Source organism: Acomys minous, assembly GCF_964271855.1.
Source record: "Acomys minous genome assembly, chromosome: 13".
Taxonomy (NCBI): Eukaryota; Metazoa; Chordata; class Mammalia; order Rodentia; family Muridae; genus Acomys; species Acomys minous.
This window is the reverse complement of record NC_140495.1, coordinates 56,934,348-56,955,459: the sequence shown is the minus strand read 5'-3', so window position 1 is coordinate 56,955,459 and position 21,112 is coordinate 56,934,348. Positions and strand designations below refer to the sequence as shown.

Sequence of the window (21,112 nt, the reverse complement as noted above, 5' to 3'; positions counted from 1 at the left end):
TGGAAGAATGAGTAAAACACCCTAAGACACCTGCCCCACTGAACACAGCGAGGCTCTTCTTGGGAGTGCCCTATTGGTAGGCAGTCCTGCAAAGTTGCCTCACAACAAAGCGAAGATGCTATAGCACCTGCAGCCCAGATGTGTGTGGTGGGGTCTCAGTCAGGGTTTCTACTGCTGCAACAAAACCCCACAGCCAAAAGCAGATGTGGGGAGGAAAAGGTTTATTCTGTTTACACTTCCACATTGCTGTTCATTATGGAAGGACGTCAGGACAGGAAAACAAACAGGGCAGAGACCTGGAGGCAGGAGCTGATGCAGAGGCCGTGGAGAGATGCTGCTCACTGGCTTGCTCCCCGTGGCTTGCTCAGCCTGTTTTCCTGTTGAACTCAGGACCACCGGCCCAGAGATGGCACCACCCACCATGGGCTGGACCCTTCCCCACTGTTCACTAGTTGAGAACATGCCTTACAGCTGGATCTGTAAGGATCCACAACTGAGGCTCCTTCCTCTCTGATGACTCTAGTTGTGTCAAGTTGAGACAAAAATCAGCCAGTGCTAGGGCAAGAGAGAGAGACTCTCTGGGATGTGCTGGGTTTTGAGAACAACCCTGTCACCTTTCAACAAGCAGGGAAGCACAGACATATGAAAAACAAAACAAAACAAAAACCTGCACGATCCTATTGGAACACCTGACTAAATATTAGTGTTATATTTACATCATTTGTTTGCTTGTTGATGAGATAAGGTCTGTCACCGTAGTCCTGGCTGTCCTGGATCTCAATATACAGACCAGGCTGGCCTTGAACTCACAGAGATCTATCTGCCTCTGCCTCTCAAGTGCACTACCATCCCCAAATTTTGGTTTCCTGTGATGAAAGTAGACTGGGTATACTACCTAATAACTGACAAAAACCTCAGCATTTATTTTAAGATAAACAGTAATAACCACAGGAACAAAAGATTTGGTAAGTGCTGGCCCAGCATGGGTAGTCCCCATTCGGTTTATTAAAATTTGCACACTGCAGGGGAGATCAGGTTTGGAGCTGAGCTCTGTCTTCAATGAATGAAGCTGCGTCCCCATCCTGCCAGATCCAGCCAACTGCAGGTAAAAATGGCTGCCGCGCGAGTCGGAGGAGGGTCAGAGACTCAAGGGATAGAGGAAGGAGAGTAAAGTCAAAGATGAGTCGCAGGCGGCTCCCGACAGAGCTGACGTACACCATTTTACAATTCTGAAAAAGGGACATTGCAATTGCCCACCGGCGTGTTTTAAGTTGCTAAGAGGTGCAGTCTTACTCCACAGAGTAAGGCAACAGGGCAGACCAATTTCCTACCATCCAGCCCTTCCTTAAGTTGAAGAGCAGGGGTGCGTAGCCTACTGTCCCCAGACCCTACGCTTCTGTGAGCGAATTCGGGGAGTAATTCTCTAGGCAGCTCCACGGGGGGTTCCCAAGCCTAGAGCAGACTTAAAACCAGCCACATCACATGTCCTGACTTTTTATTAGTAATATTCTGGGAGCTCACAACTACAAAAATAACTAGTGCGCACTGCGTGTACACACACTTGTGTGTGTGTGTGTGTGTGTGTGTGTGTCTGCGTGGTGGGGTGGGGGTGGGGGTGGGCTTCTGCGGACCAAAGTTGAGTGGTAACTGAATATAGTTCCAAGCAAGCCAGAAGTGGTAATTCTATACTTTCATTGTAAGCAATGCCCTGGCCAGGCTAGTGGTAAGTGTGATCCAAGGATGCTCAAGACAGGCATGCTGCACAGCTACCAAACACTGCTCTTATTTGTTTCTCAAGGGCTAATATAGTTTGGATCATTCCAATTTCATCTGCACTCAGCAAGGCAAATTAATATGGAGAAAACAGCCATGCTTTCTCATCTAGGTATGAATATGTTATGGTGGTATTAATATTCTTACCATGAACGAAAATGGCACCATACTGGGGTGTTTATTCCTGAGAGAGAGTCTTTGGGGAGTGAAACCTTTAGGATCACTTCCTCCAGTGGCCAAGGGCAGACACTGCTGGTCAAACTTCCTGGCCTGCCTTTTCCCCAGAGGGCCTCATGTGACTCATGTGACCAAACCAACAGGTTCCTGGGGTCAAGACTCAGGCGCTGAGCTGAATGCTTCCCCCGTGTTTACTGTTCAGTTTGCTCTCTGGCCAATGCCATGAGAGCAGGGGAGGTGCTCAGCAGCTGGGTCTGGGCATCTGCTCAGCTAAGAACGACAAGGCACAGAGCTGACGTCATCAGACTGACCACACAGCCACACAAAATGACAGTACACAGTCTCCTTCTCTTGGAGAGACCTGGAGGGCCTCCAGAGATCTTGGGGCGCCTAGGGGCAGGCCTGGATGAAAACACTTGCCTTTATACTCGTGCCTGGACCCACATCGTGCAGCAGGGACGTCTCTGGGGGGCTCCGGGGCAGCCCGTCATCCTCAGAGCTCATGCCGGTTTCTTCTGTCCTCTTGATAGGAATGCCTCCTGGAGGCGGTGGCCCCATTTTCACATTACATTGTATCTTTAACTAGGTTGAAGGAACAGTAGCCATCCTTAGTATTTTTTTTTTTTTATCAATAACACCTTCCAACAAATTTTCCTGCTGACTCATTCATTCAGGAAATCACTTCAGCACCCCTGTGCAGCGCAGAACACCGACCCGCATGTCTGTCCCGCTGCTCCCTCACTGCCGTCCTTACTCATGAAGCAGTCACCAACAGTGAGTCACAAGGTGACTAACTTGCCTGACAGAACTGTAAAGAACCCAGTGAGTCTACTTTCAGTTGTATAAAGTGCTAAGTTGAAATCACATAGAAAATTCTGGAATTAACCCTGGACAGACACCCAAGTGACAGCGTAAAGCAAACCCTTACCTGCAGAGCCTTGATTCGGTCACACACATTTTCTTGGGAAAACACCCGCACAGGCCGAGCAGGGTCCTGTCCCGATTCAGGAAAGAAAATACTGTCGTGTGAGAGGGCACGGTTGCCCAGTGTGCCCCTGGACTCCCTAGGATAAAAAGAGCCACTGTGAGCTTTTGCCTGCCTCCATCTGTCCCTGATCCTAGGGACTCAGAGGGAGAAAGTGGATGAACGAATGGCATATCCCCCATAAGCCCTCTGTCACGCATAGTTAGCAGTGGCTCATTTGTCCCCGTTGCAGTCAATCACTAGTCATAACCTACAGAAGGGCATTTTCCTAAGAGACTTGAAGGTTGCAGGAGACTTTTTTGATTAGTGGAAAAGTCAAAGTTTGGAGGTGTGAAGTCCAAGGACAGCAACCCTGGAGGAGAGGTGTCTGGCGTAGGCGGGGTTCTGTGGGAATCTGCCTCAGATGTCCTGGGAGCGTGAGGTTGTGGGTTGTGAGCTAACCCCCATACGCTGGAGGCTGTCGGAGCAGCAGCATCTCCCCAAGATGGTCCAGACCACAGAAACAAGACCTGCAAGTCTGTAGAGCTGCTCCCTGCGTGGATGACCTGGCACCGTTTGTGTATCCTGCTGCTGTGCTTGTGACCCAAAGCATGGAAGGCCAGCTCTAAGCCCAGGGACCCGAACTCACAGGAGACTCATAAAATGCCCTCAGAGGATGTGGGAAGTAGCTGTCAGGCTTTCCTAGGCTGCTGAAGAATAGGTGGAAGGAGATGACTGAGGCCCTCCGTTAAGGAAGGAAAAGACGCCTCTGTGTGCACGGGACACCTTGTGCCCACCAGCCCCACTCTGTCCTCCTTCTGGCATCCCATCCTCTCTGAGGCATTAGGGACTCTGAGATGAGGCCCGCCTCGCTGTATATCCAACTGTGTTAGCAGTACTGTGGTGTGTGCGCATGCACACACACACACACACACACACACACACAAGGAAAGTGCGTTTTCACTTAGCACCCCAGCTGGATGGTGCTTCCTTCCTAGCCAGCCTGCAAGAGGAAATCCAGAGTGCTCAGAAAGGTGGCTCTCAGAAGTTACTCAGAAAGACTCAGCTCAGAGAGTACACACCGAGGACAGACAGCTCGGAATGCTAAGGCCCTACGCACACCTCGACTTTCCTCCTACAGTCCACAGCCTGGGGCCATCCTCCTGGAAACCATAACTACTGGACAAACACCTGCAGCCCGGGTGTAACTAGAAGGCAGCAGGAAGAGGCCTGGGAAAAGACAGGGAGGGAAAACCACGGAGAGGCCACAGGCACATGGTCATTCGTTATGCGGCGTCTATGTATTGGGAAACAACACACGTGGCCCTCAGCAGATGTCAAATCCAATGTTCATGATGCAGGGCTGGGCAGGTGACAGAAGGGGGTGAGGACTCTGCACTGGCACGGGCTTTCCAGAGGACAGGAAGTGACAACAAAACACACGGGACAGAAGAGTATGCTACTGCAGCTGTGTTTGAGTGGAGGGGTGTCGATATGTGCAAACATGTGTTGAGCGTGTGTGTGTGTGTGTGTGTGTGTGTGTGTGTGCTAATGATTTTTAAAATTAAAAAAATGGGTTCATGACAGATACACAAAAGTGGCTTCTTTATGTTGGACTGAAAGAACTAGACAGGGTTAAAGGTGGCAACACTTACAACTTTGTCGTTGGAAAGAGGCAATATGTTGTACAACAGACACAAGATCAATCAGAAAGGGAACTCTTTAAGACTAGCGGGGGGGGGGGCAGCACAGGGGCGGGGGGGGGGGGAAGCCTAATTTTAGGCAGACACGATGGCACATGCGTGTAATCCCAGCGTGGGGAGGCAGAGACAGGAGGAGCACTGTGGAAACAGGGAAAGAGAAGAAGCCGCTCAGCTGCAGGAGGGAAACAGAAAGCAATTTCATTAGAGGCCAAATTTCTCAGTGTAACAGAAAACAGAATACAAAGGGATAAGTTTCATCTGTCCTGCAATTGGAAGCGAATGAACTGCTCGGAATTCTCTCAAAAGTAAATCCACTTCCTAGCTCAACCCGGTAGTGGTCTCGAAGAGATGAAAGCCAAGCAGCAGTCACGGCCGCTGCAGCCACACTGCGACCTCTGAAACAGCTTTACCCTAAAAGGAAGGAAGCATGACTTGTGAAAAAGAGCCAAGACAGGAAACACACAGCTTTAACCTGGGACCTCTCACTGCGCAGGGCCGGCAGGGGACCTTTCAGAGAGGGCTGGGCTCCTGACCTGAAGAGCCAGAGGGCCACTCGGGAAGTGACTCTTCAGAGCCCAAGGTGAGACGATCAGCAGACACTGTTAGCGATTGATTAAAGCACTGATCGCTTTATATATTTGAAGGCAGTGTGTTTGGAGCCGATTTGTAGGTCAGTTGGTAGAGAGAGGGCATGCCAGCTTGCACAAAGCCCTGGGTTCATTCCGTGGTACCACGTGAGAACAGGCGTGGTGGCGGACACCTATAACCCCGGCACTCTGAAGATGGAGGCAAGATCAAAAGTTCAGTTGCCCTTGGTTACATGAAATTCTATCTAAAAAAAAAAAAAAAAAGAAGAAGAAGAAGAAGAAAAGAAAGAAAGGAAAAAAAAAAAAAAGAAACCACATGGTGTTCGTAATGATCCTTTAGGGGAAAAGAAAGAGAACCAATTTTGTGGTCACAATTAGAAGGTGGGAGGGTACTAGGCACTACTGTGGGAGCAGAGCAAGCAAGCGCCATTTTGTTTTCCCTGAACAGATTTTATTGCAGGCTGCCATGATGTTGACAAAGGGATGCTACTTTTTAAAAAAAAAAAATATTTATTTATTTTTTATGTATAGGAGTGCTCTTTTTTTTTGCATGTACACCTACATGCCAGAAGAAGACATCAGATCATATTATAGGTGGCTGTGAACCGGGAATTGAACTCAGAACCTCTGGAAGAGCAGTTAGTGCTCTTAACCCCTGAGCCATCTCTCCAGCCCCGGGAAGCTACTTTTTCAGTTTTTATTTTAGGCTTATTTAACTTAAACACATATGAGGGTTTGCCTGCATATATGCACAACACATGCATGCCTGGGGCCCGTGGAGGTCAGAGGACATCCGATGCCCTGGAACTGAACAGATGGTTGTAAGCCACCATGTAGGGGCTGGGAACGAAACCCAGGACTTCTACTAAGGGCAGCAAGTGCTCTTAACTGCTGAGCCGTCTCTCCAGCCCCTGATAAAGGAAATTTCTTCCTAGAAGACACTCAGCAAAATGCAGAATGAATAAAGAGATGAGAAACGGCACAGTTTTGCCCTGAGGAGTTAAACCATCCAAATGTTTGGAGCAGCGGGTAAGTGTTGGTGGAGTATTGACACTGACCACCCAGGATTAGTGCTCAATTGCGGTATCAATAGAGGTGAGTTATCCAAGAAGCGAATCAGGGTCAGACCACGCCCACACCGCTGCAAGCTCGAGCTCAGCACGCCTCCAGAACAGTGGTCCTCAACCCTGCGACCCTTTCATACAATCCCTCATGTTCTGGTGACCTCTCCCCACCATAAAATTATTTTGTTGCTTCCTCATAACTAATTTTGACATATGTGACATGCAGGGCCGGGAGAACACAGACTGTGGCTCAAGTGCACCAAGAGCAGATAGAGAGAGCAGGGCGTTCTATAGGCAAATGGACCAAGGGGGGCCATCACCCAATGAAGCCACTAGTGTCACCCAGCACAAGAAGTGGTCTGCCTGTGCCTTGTAGAAGCTGCTGCAGATACTGGTGGTAGATTCTCAGAGAGACTGAATACAGGGGGTCTTTTCCTCAGTGCTGGCCTTGAAAAATGTCATCGTTCCTTCCAGGATGCCATTGTACCCCATGGCTAATCACCCTTACGTTTTTCTTTTTATTTTATCTTTAATTACACACGTTCGGGGGTGGGGTGGGGTGGCATGTGAGTCCAGATGCCTGTAGTTACAGGTAGGTGCCCATGGAGGTCAGAGGGGTCGACTCTCCTGATGCTGGCACTGTGAACCACCCCATGTAGGTGCTGAGAACTGAACTCAGGTCCTCTGGATAAGCAGCATGCCACCTTAACTGCTAAGCAAACTCTCTACTGGTACCCTACCCTCTTTCTTTTCTTATTAACTGACGTCAGTCATGTTCCTACTGTGTGCTGGTCCTACACAAATATCGAGGGTCCTGCCTCACTTTCCCTGGGTTCCTACAAGGAACATGCCAGATATGCAGGTGGTTTCCTCAGAGCCTGGCCCTCTGGCTGTGCTTCTGTTTGTGGCTGGCTGGATTGCTCCTAAGAGATGGGGTGGGCATCAGAGTTCCTATGGAGCTAGCCAGGACTCCCAGCGCCCGTTTCCCCCAATGGTGCACAGTCTTACAAGGTACTCAAGTGGCCACTCTGCTTCTATCTCAGGGAGAAGGGGTGGGGAGGGAACGCAAACTGCTTTTCCATCTCCAGTCATCTAGCGCCACCAAGTGGCCAGTGTGATTTCTCCGCCTCTAGAGACAGGCTGCCGCGTCCCTGTCTCTGGAATGCCTCTCTCATTCTTGCTGGCACTTATCCTGAAATAAGAGTTGACGTTTAAAAGATATTACAAGCTGCATCCTCTTCTCTTTAGTCCAAAATATGACTGCGGCTGTAACTGGGGTCGATGCATGACTGTACTGGGATGAAACACAAGCCACGAAATCAAAGCTTTGTCCACCAGGGTTGCCTGAGTGTCCACCCCAGTGTCTGATTTTGTTGAGCCCAGATAAGAAGCCGGTTCCTCTCCACCTGCTGGCCTTGTTCTCTCGAATGGGCCCTCATTTGATCAGCCCGCGTCCAAGTTCAGGGAGATGCCTGTTTACGGTATTGTGTTCCAGGTCCTTAAACACTCTTGGTTAAATCAAGCCAGGGCGAGCATCCCAAGCCTGACCTTTCTGCTGTGAGATACTGGGCAGGTTCCCAAGTTGCTTATGGCTGGATTTTGCTCATTTCTGCTAAGTCTCATAGCATCATTTTATGCAGCTACTGTGCTCTTGGTGGGTAAGTGCACACATGCCACAGTGCCCAGGTACGTGTCATGGGGCAACCTCAGGTGGCAGTCCTTGCCTTCCGACTTGTTCGAGACAGGCACTTGGCTGCTTATCGCTGCCTCTAGCCCAGCTCACCCATGAGCTTCTGGACAGTGTCCTGTCTCTGCCTGCCATCTTGGCACAAGAGCCCTAGAATTACAGACCTCCATAGAACCCTCTCCCTGGGCACTGCTATAAAGCTATTTTTAAAAAGAGCTTTAGAATTTTTAGTTTATGCTTGTGAGCGATTCTCCTGCATGTATATATGTGTACCACACACTTGCTCGGCACCCTTAGGGGAGATCAGAGCTGGAGTTACAGGTGGTTGTGAGCCATAATATGGGGGCTGGGAACCAGACCCAGGCCTCTGCAAGAGCAGCAAGTGCTCCACACCCCTGAACCATCCCTCCAAACCCGATTACTATGAGCTTTTAAATACTTACAGCACCCAGCAGGTCTCAACCACACAGTCAGGTACCCCCGACCTTTTTCCTCCCCTGTGTTTGAAAAGTGAATGGACGTGCCGTGTACTGAGAATTCCTGAGGGGATCCCCCAGGATGGGAGGGGGTTGCTGAGGCACTGAGGTAAGAGTGCTGGACACCCCCTGTGCCCGGTGCCCCCCTCCTCAAGCCAGACACACGTGAAAGCGACTTACTCCAGCTCGTCTTCAGAGTCATAGCCCACCGGCCCTGACTCGATGGGGATGACCTCGCTCTTGGCTGGATTCTGCTTCCAGGAAGTGTTTCCTGTGGACGAGGGGGATTCCTTCCTCTTCTTCTTCCCAAACAACTTCTTGAAAGTTTTAAATTTGGATTTTTTCTTTCCTATACAGATGAAAAAAAAAAAAAAGACCAGGAGTGTATTAGAGTACAGGTGTGTGATGGGCACAGATGACAAGAAAGGAGGGACTCGATGTACTTCAGACACACACGACACGTAAGGCCTGCACCCCTAAAACAAATACTGATTTCTATCTTTAAAAAAAAAAGCTGGTCCAGTGCTCATGCTGGTGAAGACAAGTGCCCTTCTGACTGAGGCCTCCATCCCAATAGCCACTGGGCTTCCTACCCACAGGCCACAGGCCACCAAGCTCATGTCCCTGTTATCCGCTGCACTGGTCACAAAGCCACTGGCCACTGCCACGCGTGTTGCACACGTGCCACCGTGCCCTTCCTGATGAACACCCTGAAGGAACACCCAACTGTTTCTCAGTCCCAGGGCCGATGAAGGGTTTTGGATTTGTGTTGACGGTTGATACTTATTTTACTGTATAAATATAATTTATCATTTGTATCAAAAATTAAACTTTCCTGTATATAGATGTTTTGGCTTGCATGCATGTCTGTACACCGCGGGCATGAACTGCCCAAAGAGATGCAAAGAAAGCATCGGCTTCCCAGAGGCTGGAGAGATATATATATATAGTTATGAACTGCCACGTGGGTGCTGGGAGCCGAAGGTGGGAGAATGGCCCATGCTCCTAACCTCTGAGCCATCTCTCCAATTAGTAAATGAGCCAAGAACTCTGGACCTGATCAAAGACTCAAACCCAAGTGGCCTTCATCTCACTTGACACCGTGTTCTTTAAATCTCCAGAACATGCATAATAAATATTTCACACACAATGTACATATAGCCAGTTGGGTGAGCTGAAGGCTGAGTGATAACCCAAGCTGTTTTTAAAGGATATTTTTATTTTGAAAATTGTGTTTTGGGGTGGGTATGCAAGAAAAATTTGTGGCTATTCCTACAGTGGAAAGGCTGTGTGGCCCAACTGAGCTCCCCAGGTGTCCCTCTTATTCCTACCCCCAGGTGTATCAGACCCAGGAGCCCATGGTTCCGCCTGGGCAGCTCAGCCATGTTCACGCCTTCCCTCCCGAGTATCTGTAAGCCAGGATGGTGGAAGGAAGCAGAACCAGAGAGCACAAGCATGCTGTGTGACACGGCAGAAGTTTGCTAAGTTTGTAAGTAAGTCTCAAACAGAACTGATTAAAAATACATGAATAATAAGGAGAGGATCCTCCTAATTGTCTTTGTGCTAGACTCCCCTTGGGAATGTCACATGACTTCTCGCCTTCACGTGGGGAACAACCTGAGACTCTGCCAGCAAGAGCAAACGTCCCTCCAGAGAAGACAAACGCTCTACGGCAGTTTTCTCAACGTCCGGTGGAAAGTTCCCTTCACATCACAAAATGTTTATCTTGTGTGCAGATGGCTCCTGGTCCACAGTTCGTGCCGCAAGACTCTCAGGAGACCTCTGCATTTGATAGGAGGGCCACCTGGCCTTCGAGCAGTCAACAAATTATTAGGTGTCCCTGGAGACCTGCACAAGCAAACAGCTTTGCTGCCTTGATACGCAGGTGCTGCTCAGGGCACGAACAGTGGGGCTAGGAGCACGGCTACAAATAGCAGAGCGAGATGGCCGTGCACTTTTATGCCAGTGGAAAAAAATCCATCTTCGGGCGACCTGGCGCCCTCATCTGGCCTCCCCAGGCACTGCGTATGGGTATAAACATCACACGTAGCTTAGGAGTTAATCCGCCATCTCCTTCCTGTTTATTCCTTCCTCTCCTAGGCTTTGTGACCCAGGTTCTTAAATGGTTACAGGACTGATCCCCTTTCCTGCTTCTGCAGTCTGTTTTATTGTTTCACATGTGTAGGGACTTATCTAAATCTTAACATTTCAAATTTACTGGCAAAAAAGCTCCCGCCGCCGAGACACACTGTCGGGCATCGGTAGTGTCTGTAGCGGTGCCTCCTCCTCTTCCCTTGGTCAGCTGCGCCAATGGCTTGTGACAAGGGTTAGGCACTTCCGGAGCTCCTGCACACGAGGTGAGAGCTCCACCACTGAGGGGCACAAGCCTACACTTCAGGAAACACAGGTCCCTCTAGACCGGCTATGCCCTACACATTATAAAAGTTTGCATTGTCATTATTATTTGGTTAGACGTATTTTCTGATTCCGTGATCATCCCTTTTTAGATCTGTGTGTTATACAGAAAGGCATGCCTTTGTTTCCAAGTCCCTGGCAAGCTTCTATCTCTTTGTTATCAGTTTCATTGTGGTGAGATGAATGTGCTCTGAATTTTGTTCTATTCAAATCTGTTGAGACTTACTTTATGGTTTGCCATGTTGACAGTTTCCACAGATTTCCCATAATGCATCTTCCATAAGAAAACGATGCATTTTCTTTCTTGTTTTAGAGATGCCCATTTGGGCACTACCGTTTTCATTTTGAGTTTATATTTTATACCTCTACTAATTTTCAAAATAAATTTGTCCTAACAATTTCAGAAAGGGGGGGGGCGGGTGTTATTCTCTTTCTTTAGTTGTCAATTTCTATGTCACAGCTTTTAAGGGGCAAACGCAGGTCTTTGTCAACGTCTCTGCTCTCTTCGGTCCTGGCATCCATCCACCTCAGGTTTGGCCTTCCCAGCTTGGTAGTTACTTTTTCTGTGATTCACAGTTGTGTGGGTCCTACTGTGCTGTTAAGGAATCAGCCCTGACTCTTCTTTTTGCTCCTGCGAAGGCAGCTCGCTCTTCCTTGGACCTAAGACTCTTAATTTTAACATTGGCTTTCTACATATTTCCCACTGTATTTTTACTGCTTTTTATTTATTCCTCTTAGGAGTCATTGGGTTTCTTTTATTTAGCTAGTTACTTTTTACTTAGGTATGTATGTCTATACACATGTGGTACCTGCAGAGGCCAGAAGAGGGTGCCAGGCGGACTGAGGCTGGAGTTTCAGGTGGCGTCCTTGGGAACTGAACTCTGATCCTATGCTAGTAGCGAGCGCTCTTAGCCACTGAACCGTCTCTCTGCCCCTCACTGGGCAACTTAAATCTGAGGGCTAAGCTATTCTCTTGTTTTTGTTTGTTTGTTTGTTTGTTTGTTTGTTTTAACAATTCTAGAAAATTTCCGGACATCCTCCTCTCTGAGCCCCTGTGGACAATGCTGAGGTTGCCACTCAGCGCTCTCTCTCTCTCTCTCTCTCTCTCTCTCTCTCTCTCTTTTTGTGGTTTCTCTTCTTTTTATCTGTCCACTCTGCACTCTGTATGGTTCCCTGTGCTCTTGAGCTGGTGCAATCTGCTCTTACATGGAACATTGAAGTTTTACTAATTATATTTACTTTTTAAAAATCCATGTTTTAAAAATCTGCAATATCATTTATTTTGGGTTTTTTTTGTTGTTGTTGTTTGTTTGTTTGTTTTGAGACAGGGTTTCTCTGTGTAGCCTTGGCTGTCCTGGACTCGCTTTGTAGACCAGGCTGGCCTCGAACTCACAGCAATCAGCCTGCCTCTGCCTCCCGAGTGCTGGGATTAAAGGTGTGTGCTACCACCAAGCTACAGCAAACATCTACAGACCAGCACAATTACTTCCTCAACCAAGATGCGGAACACACGTCCGTCCCATTTCCTCGTGCTTCCCGTTCCTAACAAGCAGCAGCCCCAGATCTGCTTCCTTTAGTGGGGTCACCGCGTACACATCAGGTCATGGAATGCAGCCTTTCGGTTCTGGCTTCCTTCACTTAGAAACTCAATCACATTGCTATTAAACACCAAGTCTGTTCTCTTTTTACTGTGAGTACCATGCCATTATATAGGTATATTTGTTGGTTGAACCATGGGGCTGACTGAAGGCCATTTGACAATCACAAATAAAGTCACTTTCAGTTTTTATGTAAATCCTAGACTTCATTGCCCTTAGATTAATACTTCAGTGTACGGGTGTGTGTGTGTCTAACTTCATAAGAAACTGCTAAAATGTCTTTCAAACTGGCTATGCCATTTTTGTATTTTACAAGGAAAAGCATCATGACCAGCACTCGTCAGGATTATTATAAATGTTTTAATTTAGTTCAAAGCTATAGTATTTAATTTGTATCACCTAATGAATACAGATGCTGCCGTTTGTCCACATTCTTAGGCAAGTCATGTTTAAAAGCCCCTGGCCAATTTTAAATTAGGCTAGTTTATTATTATTTATTATTAATTGTTATTTTGCTTTGGATAGTTTAAAATATATGCTGGATATAAGTTGTTGTTGCTTTTTTTTAAAGCCAGTGTGATTTTCCCAATCTGTGACTTATATTTTTGTTTTCTAAATAGAGTTTTTGCAGAGAAAGGTTTTAAATTTTGATGAAGTTTCATTCATAAGATTATCTTTTATGGATTAAGGTCTTGTTTTAAGAACCCTGGCCTAGCTGTAGGTAATAAATGTTTTATCTTACCATTCTTATAAGAGGCTGCAAGGCTTTTTTTTTTTTAAAGTTTTTTCGAGACAAGGCTTCTCTGTGTAACATCCCTGGCTGTCCTGGACTTGGTTTGTAGACCAGGCTGGCCTCGAACTCACAGTGATGCGCCTGCCTCTGCTTCCCGAGTGCTGGGATTAAAGGCGTGCGCCACCATACCGGGCTTGAGGATGCAAGTCTTTACCATTCATCTCTGTCACACTCTGAGCTGTTCCGGGTCACCTGTGAGGTGTAGAGTGGTGATGCTCTTCCTTTCCTTCTCTCTCTGTCTCTTTCCTTCCTGCTGTGCCTTCTCTTGCTTCTGTTTCTAATCTTAGTTTATCTTACGTTTACAAATGTTTTGCCTGTGTGTGTGTGTGTGTGTGTGTGTGTGTGTGTGTGTGTGTGTGTACCATGTGACACATCAGATCCCCTAGAACTGGAGTTACAGATGGTTTTGAGTCACCATGTGGGTGCTGGGACTTGAACCCGAGTCCTCTGCAGAGCAACAAGTGCTCTTAACTGCTGAGCCATCTCTCCAGCCCCATCCTTCTGGGTTTGTTTGAAAAGGGGTCACACTACATCCCAAAGTGGTCCTAAACTGCCTATGTAGCTGAGGATGACCTTGAACATCTGATGTCCTGTTTCCATCTCCCAAGCCATTGTAGGTAAGGCAGTGCGAAGGTCTTTCAAGGAGGCAGTTTGCTTCTGCACTGCACCTGGGGTCACGTCTGACCTGGGAGCATTACTGACCCTAGAATCAAGGGTTGGGTTCCCTGGATTATCCAAGTGAGACAAAGAAGCTACAGATGAACAGAAGGGCTCGGTTATCTGTGGGCCGCACCCACTGCAACCCTGTAGCTCGTCAAAGGGAAAGCCTTCTGTCAGCCGAGTCTCCTCAGATCCCATATCTTGCCTTCAATTCCCACCCACCCCACATCCTACCCAACAAGAAAGTAAGATTCAAACTGTCAGGGTAAAAGGCGAAAGGAAAATGTGCTCACTTATCCCTCTAAGCTACCAATTTCCTTTCAACTCATGTCCCCTTCTAGAATTTTCAAATTTTAAGAAGGAAATAAGTTCACTATTATTTGAAACAAAAATACAATAAGTTGATTCTCTCATTTTCTAAAGCAGATTCCTCGTGGTGACCTATGCAGGCCAAACAGACATCTGCTGAAGCTAGTTTGTGGGACACAAAATACTTGTTTATGTTTTTGTATTTCAAAAATAATAATTCAGTGTTCCATGACATGATACAGTTTAAATGACCATTTTCCCGCCTTGGGGGTTAGTCTTCAAATACCCTCAGCTCACATTTGGATTTATTTGGTACCTACTCAAATTTGACAGCAAAATGGCCCCACTATAAACTGAGCATTCCATCTTCATATACGAAACAGTGTTTACTGAAAGAAGTGTCTGAAGGTAGCACCTGGTTGTAAGGTTTATTATCATGGGAAGTTATTCTTCCTGACCGAAGTCAAAGAAAATCACTCCTGAGATTTTTTTTATTTAAGCAACAGAAGGTTGGAGACCTTTGTTAAGTCTGGTCTATAAAGCGAGTCCAGGACAGCCAGGACTACAAGAGAAACCCTGTCTCGAAAAAACAAACAAACAAAAATAAGGTGAGTAAAATAGCTGAGATGGATGAGAATGTGCACCGAGGGAGATCAGCGTTTTTCACAACTGTATCAAGACATAAAGAGCAATCCCATGACCAGACCATTCTTGGAATGTGTTCTGAAGCGATGACTCGGAAGCCTGGACGTTGACCTGGCAAAGGCTAAGATAAAGGTCTTATAAAAGTCGTAAGAGAAAGGTCAAAGGCCCTTTCGGTGGAATGACTTTCTCTGGAGTGTCAGCTCATCCTATATTTTACAAAAGCTCCTATGCATGCCTTTGGGAATCGTTGGATGATAAATGTCGCCATTTAGCCTTGGCCTATATATGTAGCCCAACCTGGCCTTGAACTCGTGACCTTCCTGCCTCTGACACCAAAGTGCAGATATTCCGGGTTTAGCCCCTGATCCTTTGCTTTCAAGTCAAACACAGTGCCATATTTACCTCTAGGAAAAGGAAACATTTAAACCTCATGCTTAGGCAGAGCAACAGGAGAGCAGTTCTACCAAAGGGCATTAAGTGGTAAGGCTGTTGTTCTCCCAGAGACAGCGAGGGGCTGAGGACGGCTGAGCAGCCAAGAAAGCCACAAAGCACAGCTCCATGCAACCAGACAGAGCTCTTTGCAGAGCGAGGAAGTTGGGGCCTCACCTGTGCCGTCCTCCCCGAGGCCTTCAGCCGCCTCCCGGAGCTTCATGTCCGTCATCCTTGTGGAAATCATGTCCAGCTCACTAAAACCAGAGGGAAATCCATGTTAGAGAAACATGCTGAGCAGATGTGACTGGCAAGTGCCATGGTGGGGGGGCCTGCGTCTGCCTGTCACCTCACCTGCACAGAACTCTGAAAACTTGGAGTCCAGGGCAGAGAGGAGGGCAGGACAGGCGCAGACCATGACCAAAGCCCCATGGGAGCAGCCACAGAAGCGTCTTTCTAAATGCTGGTGTCAGCAATTTCACAGAAAACATAACAGCAATGGAGGTCAGAGAGTGTCACAGTTCCCCTCAAATTATAAGAAACTGTTTGTTTTTCCTGGAGCAAGTTTGGAAAATGTGGAGAGTAAAATAAAACAAAAAACCAAATCACTCATAATCCCACTGACTAAAGATAATCTTAAGTGTGTTTTAGTATCTTTCCACCCCACCTTTCTACAGACACGTGTTACCCACACACACCCCGAGGACCTTGGTTTTCGGAGCATACTGCTTGGTTAAAATTCCTTCTGAGTGTCAACATGAAAGGCTGCACAATATGTTAATATGATTTACATGGAGTCTTCTGGTTTTGAACTTGGGAAAAAATTCCAAGCAAACAGAACTACGGTGAACATCTGGTGAACCCCATATAAAATTACCCTCCCTCACTGTACCCCACGCTCACTAGAGCATTTCCAAGTAAACCACCCTAGTTACTATATCCGTTTCATCCATATGGATTTACCTTCTTCCTAAATAAAAGTATCTGACTGACTCACCCGTAGTCCTGCTACCTGTGTTTCTGCCCCCCATGCCCAATCCAAGACAGCACACTCTCCCTCCGTGTATAGCACACTCTATCTGGAAAGGCATTTTGACTGGGAGCGGCTATGGATCCTCATACTGAAAAGACACCTTCAAATGTTTGATTAACCGATTCATAGCTCTGCTTTCACAGGAGGTGAAAATGATGAGAGGATAGAACACATTTAACAGAAGGAATGGAACGTGCACAGCGTTCTGTGCTGGAGTTGGCACTAATATTTAGATGGCCTTTAATATAAATGTTAGTGTTTGCCTCCCACCAGGCTGGTTTCTTTTAAAGTTCTTCTTCTTCTTCTTCTTCTTCTTCTTCTTCTTCTTCTTCTTCTTCTTCTTCTTCTTCTTCTTCTTCTTCACCATCATCATCTGAGACAGGGTCTCACTAAGTAGCACTAGCTGGCCTGGAATTTGCCATGTACATAAGGCTGGCTTCAAACCCACAGAGATCTGCTTGCCTCTTTTTCCCTGTCTTAATTACGGTTTCTATGGCTGTGATAAAAGACCACGGCCAAAAGCAACTTGGGGAGGAAAGGGTTTATTTCGGTTTACAGTTCAACAACACAGTCTGTCACTGAGAGAAGTCAGGACAGAAACTCAAACAGGGCAGGAACCTGGAGGCAGGAGCTGATGCAGAGGCCATGGAGGGGTGCTGCTTACTGGCTTGCTCCCCATAAATTGTTCAACCTATTAGCATATAGCACCCAGGACAACCAGCTCAGGGGTAGCACAGAACACAACTGAGGTGAGCTCTCCCACACCAATCATCAAGCGAGAAAAGGCCACGGGCTTGCCCGCAGGCTAATCTGGTAGGCATATTTTCTCAGTTGAGGTTCCCTCTTCCAAAGCTATTCTAGTTCATGTCAAGTTTACATAAAACTAGCCAGCACATTCCTGGCTGCTGGGATTAAAAGCGTGTGCCACTCACCCTTATTATTATTTTTTTCATGTGTGTGTGTGTGTGTGTGTGTGTGTGTGTGTGTGTGTGAGAGAGAGAGAGAGAGAGAGAGAGAGAGAGAGAGAGAGAGAGAGAGAGAGAAAGAGAGACAGAGACAGAGACAGAGACAGAGACAGACAGACAGAGAAAGACAGAGAGAGAGAAAGAGAGAGACAGAGACAGAGACAGAGAGAGACACAGACAGACACAGACAGACAAACAGACAGACAGACAGACAATGTGTGCAGGTGTCTTTAGAGGCCAAGAGAGAGTGCTGGGTCCTCTGGTGCTGGATACAGGCTGCTGTGAGCCATCTGCCATGGGTTTTGGGAACAGAACTTGAGCCCTGGGCAAGAGCAGTACATGCTCTTAGTTAATCTCACCACTCCAGCTCCCTGGATGATTTCTTAAAGGAGCAAAGAAAGCTCTTTTCTTTTAAATTTAGCCTCTCAATTTTCATGTACTTTGGCTTTGTGTAAACATCTGGCCTCATATCAGTTCAGTCAAAAACCTTTTGATAGGACCTCACACTCCTGGTCAGTCACCTATCATAAAGCAAAGGTGAGGTAGGCACAGCGCTTGCTCACATCATTGAAGGCCACTCCCTGTGTTATCACTCCCTGTGTTCGCGAAGCAACAGATGCTGCACTCAAAGAGGTGAATGCTCGTGACATGCCTTCTGCCAGCCAAAGGCCTCCAAGACGCCAGCTACCTCTGACTGTCTGTGTGGCTTGTACAGTGATAGTATGGAGGCCAAGAAGCTACCAGGGAACTTGGGGTGATGGGCGATGGAGGAAGAACCAGGGAACTTGGGGTGATGGGTGATAAAAGAACCCAAAGGCAGCAGGGAGAGTGAACCTGGTGATGTTAAGAGTCGTCAACTGTTAATTAACCTGGGTGATCACCTGCCTGGGCTGTCACTGAGGTAGAAAGATGGAAGGATAGGGGGTTTCCATCCCTTGAACTTGTCATCAGTCACAATGACACAAATTACATACAAATTAGATACATAACATCAGTTATCTCCTGTAGCCCTGCAATGCTCTGTTTCGCCAGTCTGGAGTTGAGAAAGCACATCATGTTAGCTGACTTATTAGCTTGCCTGAGGGGGTGAAGCAGACTTCATTCTGAATGCTCACACGGACTGTGCTTCGGAGTTGCTGGGATACAGTGACAGATGAGAGCTACAGCATCCCTGCCTCTTTCAGGTGTTGCCCTGGCGACGGGGAGAGCCCTAGGTGGTTCTGTTTATGCACTCTGAGATGTTCTGGACAGAGGGAAGCCAGGGAGTTGTAAGCATGGACTCTCCCACTGACATGGCCCTGCCCACTGAGCAACCCTTGCCTGAGCCCAGGGCTGAGGGAGCAGGAGTCAGGCTGAGGGAAGGAGTTTGAGAGGATGTGTCTGCTAACTGAGAAGGTACAACTCTACACAAACCACGGTGTCACCGCTGGCAGGTGAAGAGTGTCATTGGCGGAAAGTATGGGGGTTATGTCTGAGCGTGTGCATAAGCATCCATGGGTAGGTGTGTACCGGGGGGTGGGGAGGCACCCTCTTTTCATCCTATGATCCCAGAGGAGCCCAAAGGCTCAGATCTATTTCTCCAGGGTTGACTGATGGGGCTGTGATAAAGCTGCCTAGGGCAGTGGGTTCAGGAGCAGGTAGAGGCACTGGGGAGCAAGAAGGGGCCTAGTCCTTCTATCCTCCCTAAGAGTTCATGCAGAGGTACCATGAGATGCAGAAACATCCAGGAGACTCGAGAAAACAAATGGTGCCCATTGATAAAGGAGCTACACACAGCTGCCTTCCTACTCCAACTGCCTTCCTACTGATACATGTGTAAGGCAGTTGAAAAGTAAAGAGCAACAACCTGGATATTGGTGTGTCTTGGGGTTGTGTCTTAATTCTAAAATAACCAGCACTGGGCTCATAAAGGGGCTCCCCATTTACAAAAGACAGACAGTAATACTTTTAATCCAGGAAGACTGTGTTAATTGCTTTCTTCACTGCTCTGACAAAATACCTGACATTAAGGAAGGCAGAAGGGAAGGTTTGTCCATCACTGTGCGGTAACCATGGCAACAGGAGTGTCAGGAAGCAGCTCACACCATGCTCACAGTCAGGAAGTAGACAGAGGTGGATGCTAGCACTGAGCCCACTCTCTTCTTTCTGTTTAACCTAGGACCAAAGTCCACAGGATGGGGCCACTCACATTTAGGGTGGGTCTTCTCCCGTTTTGTTAAAACCGCTTTTGAAAGCATACTCATAGACTCACTCCGAGGTGTGTCTCCATGGTGATTCTAAACCCATCAGGATGACAGTGAAGAGCAGAAGCCATCACAGGACCAGAAGCCAGCACAGGACCAGTAGCCAGCACAGGACCAGTTACCAGCACAGGACCAGAAGCTATCACAGGACCAGAAGACAGCACAGGACTAGTTACCAGCACAGCACCAGTAGCTAGCACAGGACCAGTTGCCAGCACAGCATCAGTAGCCAGCACAGGACCAGAAGCCAGCACAGCATCAGTAGCCAGCACAGGACCAGAAACCAGCACGTACAAGAGCTTACTGAGCACTGCTGTGGGTACCACCACAACTCATTTGTCACCAGGTAATTCTTCTCTGTACAACTATGCCCCCAGCATACATAACTGCTGTATCTTAGTATGGGTGTCAACTTTATCTCACGAAAACCTAGCAAATGGCTCGCTTTAGGGTCGCCACTATCAGTCATGGGATGGCTGACACTTGACCTTCCTAGTCCTCACTCAAGTTGCAACAGGGCAACAGATTACATGCACCCATCATCTCAGAGGAGTGGCTGCCGAGAGCCCACCGCAGACCACACAAGTGGAGAGAAGCCTCTATCACATGGCCATTCTAGGGGGAAACATCACAGCTCTAACAATAGACCACCTCCGTTGGGCCTCGTGAGGACTGTGCCCGCCTCTGGAAAGCCAAGTGCAAGTCCACAGTAAGCAAGCTCATCTTTGGCTCTCTACGGGAAAACATGCTCGCCTCAGGAACTCACAGTCCAATCTACCTTTACCACCGGCCCACAGCAGGCAGCTGTGCTGCCCAACCCCTGCCTTTGTTTTTCTGACAGCTGTTAAATCCCAATCAAAGAAAACCACCCCTTTAGACTAAATCTGGACTTCAAGGGCCTCTTCAAGGGTTCTGATTAACTCACAAGGGTGCTGTACTCCTCCAGCCCCCCCTGCAGTGTGTAGTACTTAATGTGTTTGTGGGTACCCCCAGACTCCAGGGGAGTCCCGTTTCCAAAAGAAATTTCAGCGTGGGGGGCTTGTCTCCACTCTGTGGCCACAGGCTCCTCCCCGGCTAACAGCTGAGCTCTACCAGTAGCTGCAAGTTCTACTAAAAATCCTATAGATTTAGCCACGTGAAGCACAGGTTCTAATGTGTTATCTTAAATGTTCCAATTCACTAAACTTACATACACAATGGAAAAAACATTTGTGCACTAAAGACACACATCTAAGCATGCAATTAATTATGAATGAAAGTTTTGGTGTTCGCCCTGCGGAGCAAGTCTACCCCCTGTGGATGCTTTCAGTCACCTGGACCTTTTACAATGCACCCCGAGGATGGCAGCAGGCACCGGCCAGCCTTAGGGGAGGCTAGTCTAAAACAAAACAATGAAACAACTTTAATCTGGTCTCCTTCCATCTCTGTTTCCAGCACTCCTCCTCCTACTAACTCCTCTCATCCACAGCAAGGCTCTCTGGTTATCGAGCTCTCTGTGCCCAAAAAGCTTCATGCCGTTATCTGAAATAGCATTATTCTCTGAGAAGCAACAGCATTTTAAGTGGAAAGATCACGGACAGCAAGTAACTGC

The 21,112-nt window shown here is 47.7% G+C and overlaps 1 protein-coding gene across 6 annotated transcripts in view; it reads right to left on the bottom strand.

The window, feature by feature from the left end:
- CRACDL (CRACD like) overlaps positions 1–21,112 on the bottom strand; it is a 117,897-nt gene that overhangs the window by 27,732 nt on the left and 69,053 nt on the right. For 5 of the 6 annotated variants that reach the window (XM_084753638.1, XM_084753639.1, XM_084753637.1 and 2 more), the window contains 4 exons: positions 15,458–15,537; positions 8,612–8,780; positions 2,879–3,014; positions 2,371–2,532 (listed from right to left, as the gene is read on the bottom strand). In XM_084753638.1, the coding sequence (XP_084609764.1) occupies positions 2,371–2,532; positions 2,879–3,014; positions 8,612–8,780; positions 15,458–15,527 (537 nt within the window). In that variant the 5' untranslated portion in view covers positions 15,528–15,537. Of the gene's footprint in view, positions 1–2,370; positions 2,533–2,878; positions 3,015–8,611; positions 8,781–15,457; positions 15,538–21,112 lie in introns of those variants that run through there. The other variant, XM_084753636.1, reaches the window with a different exon arrangement.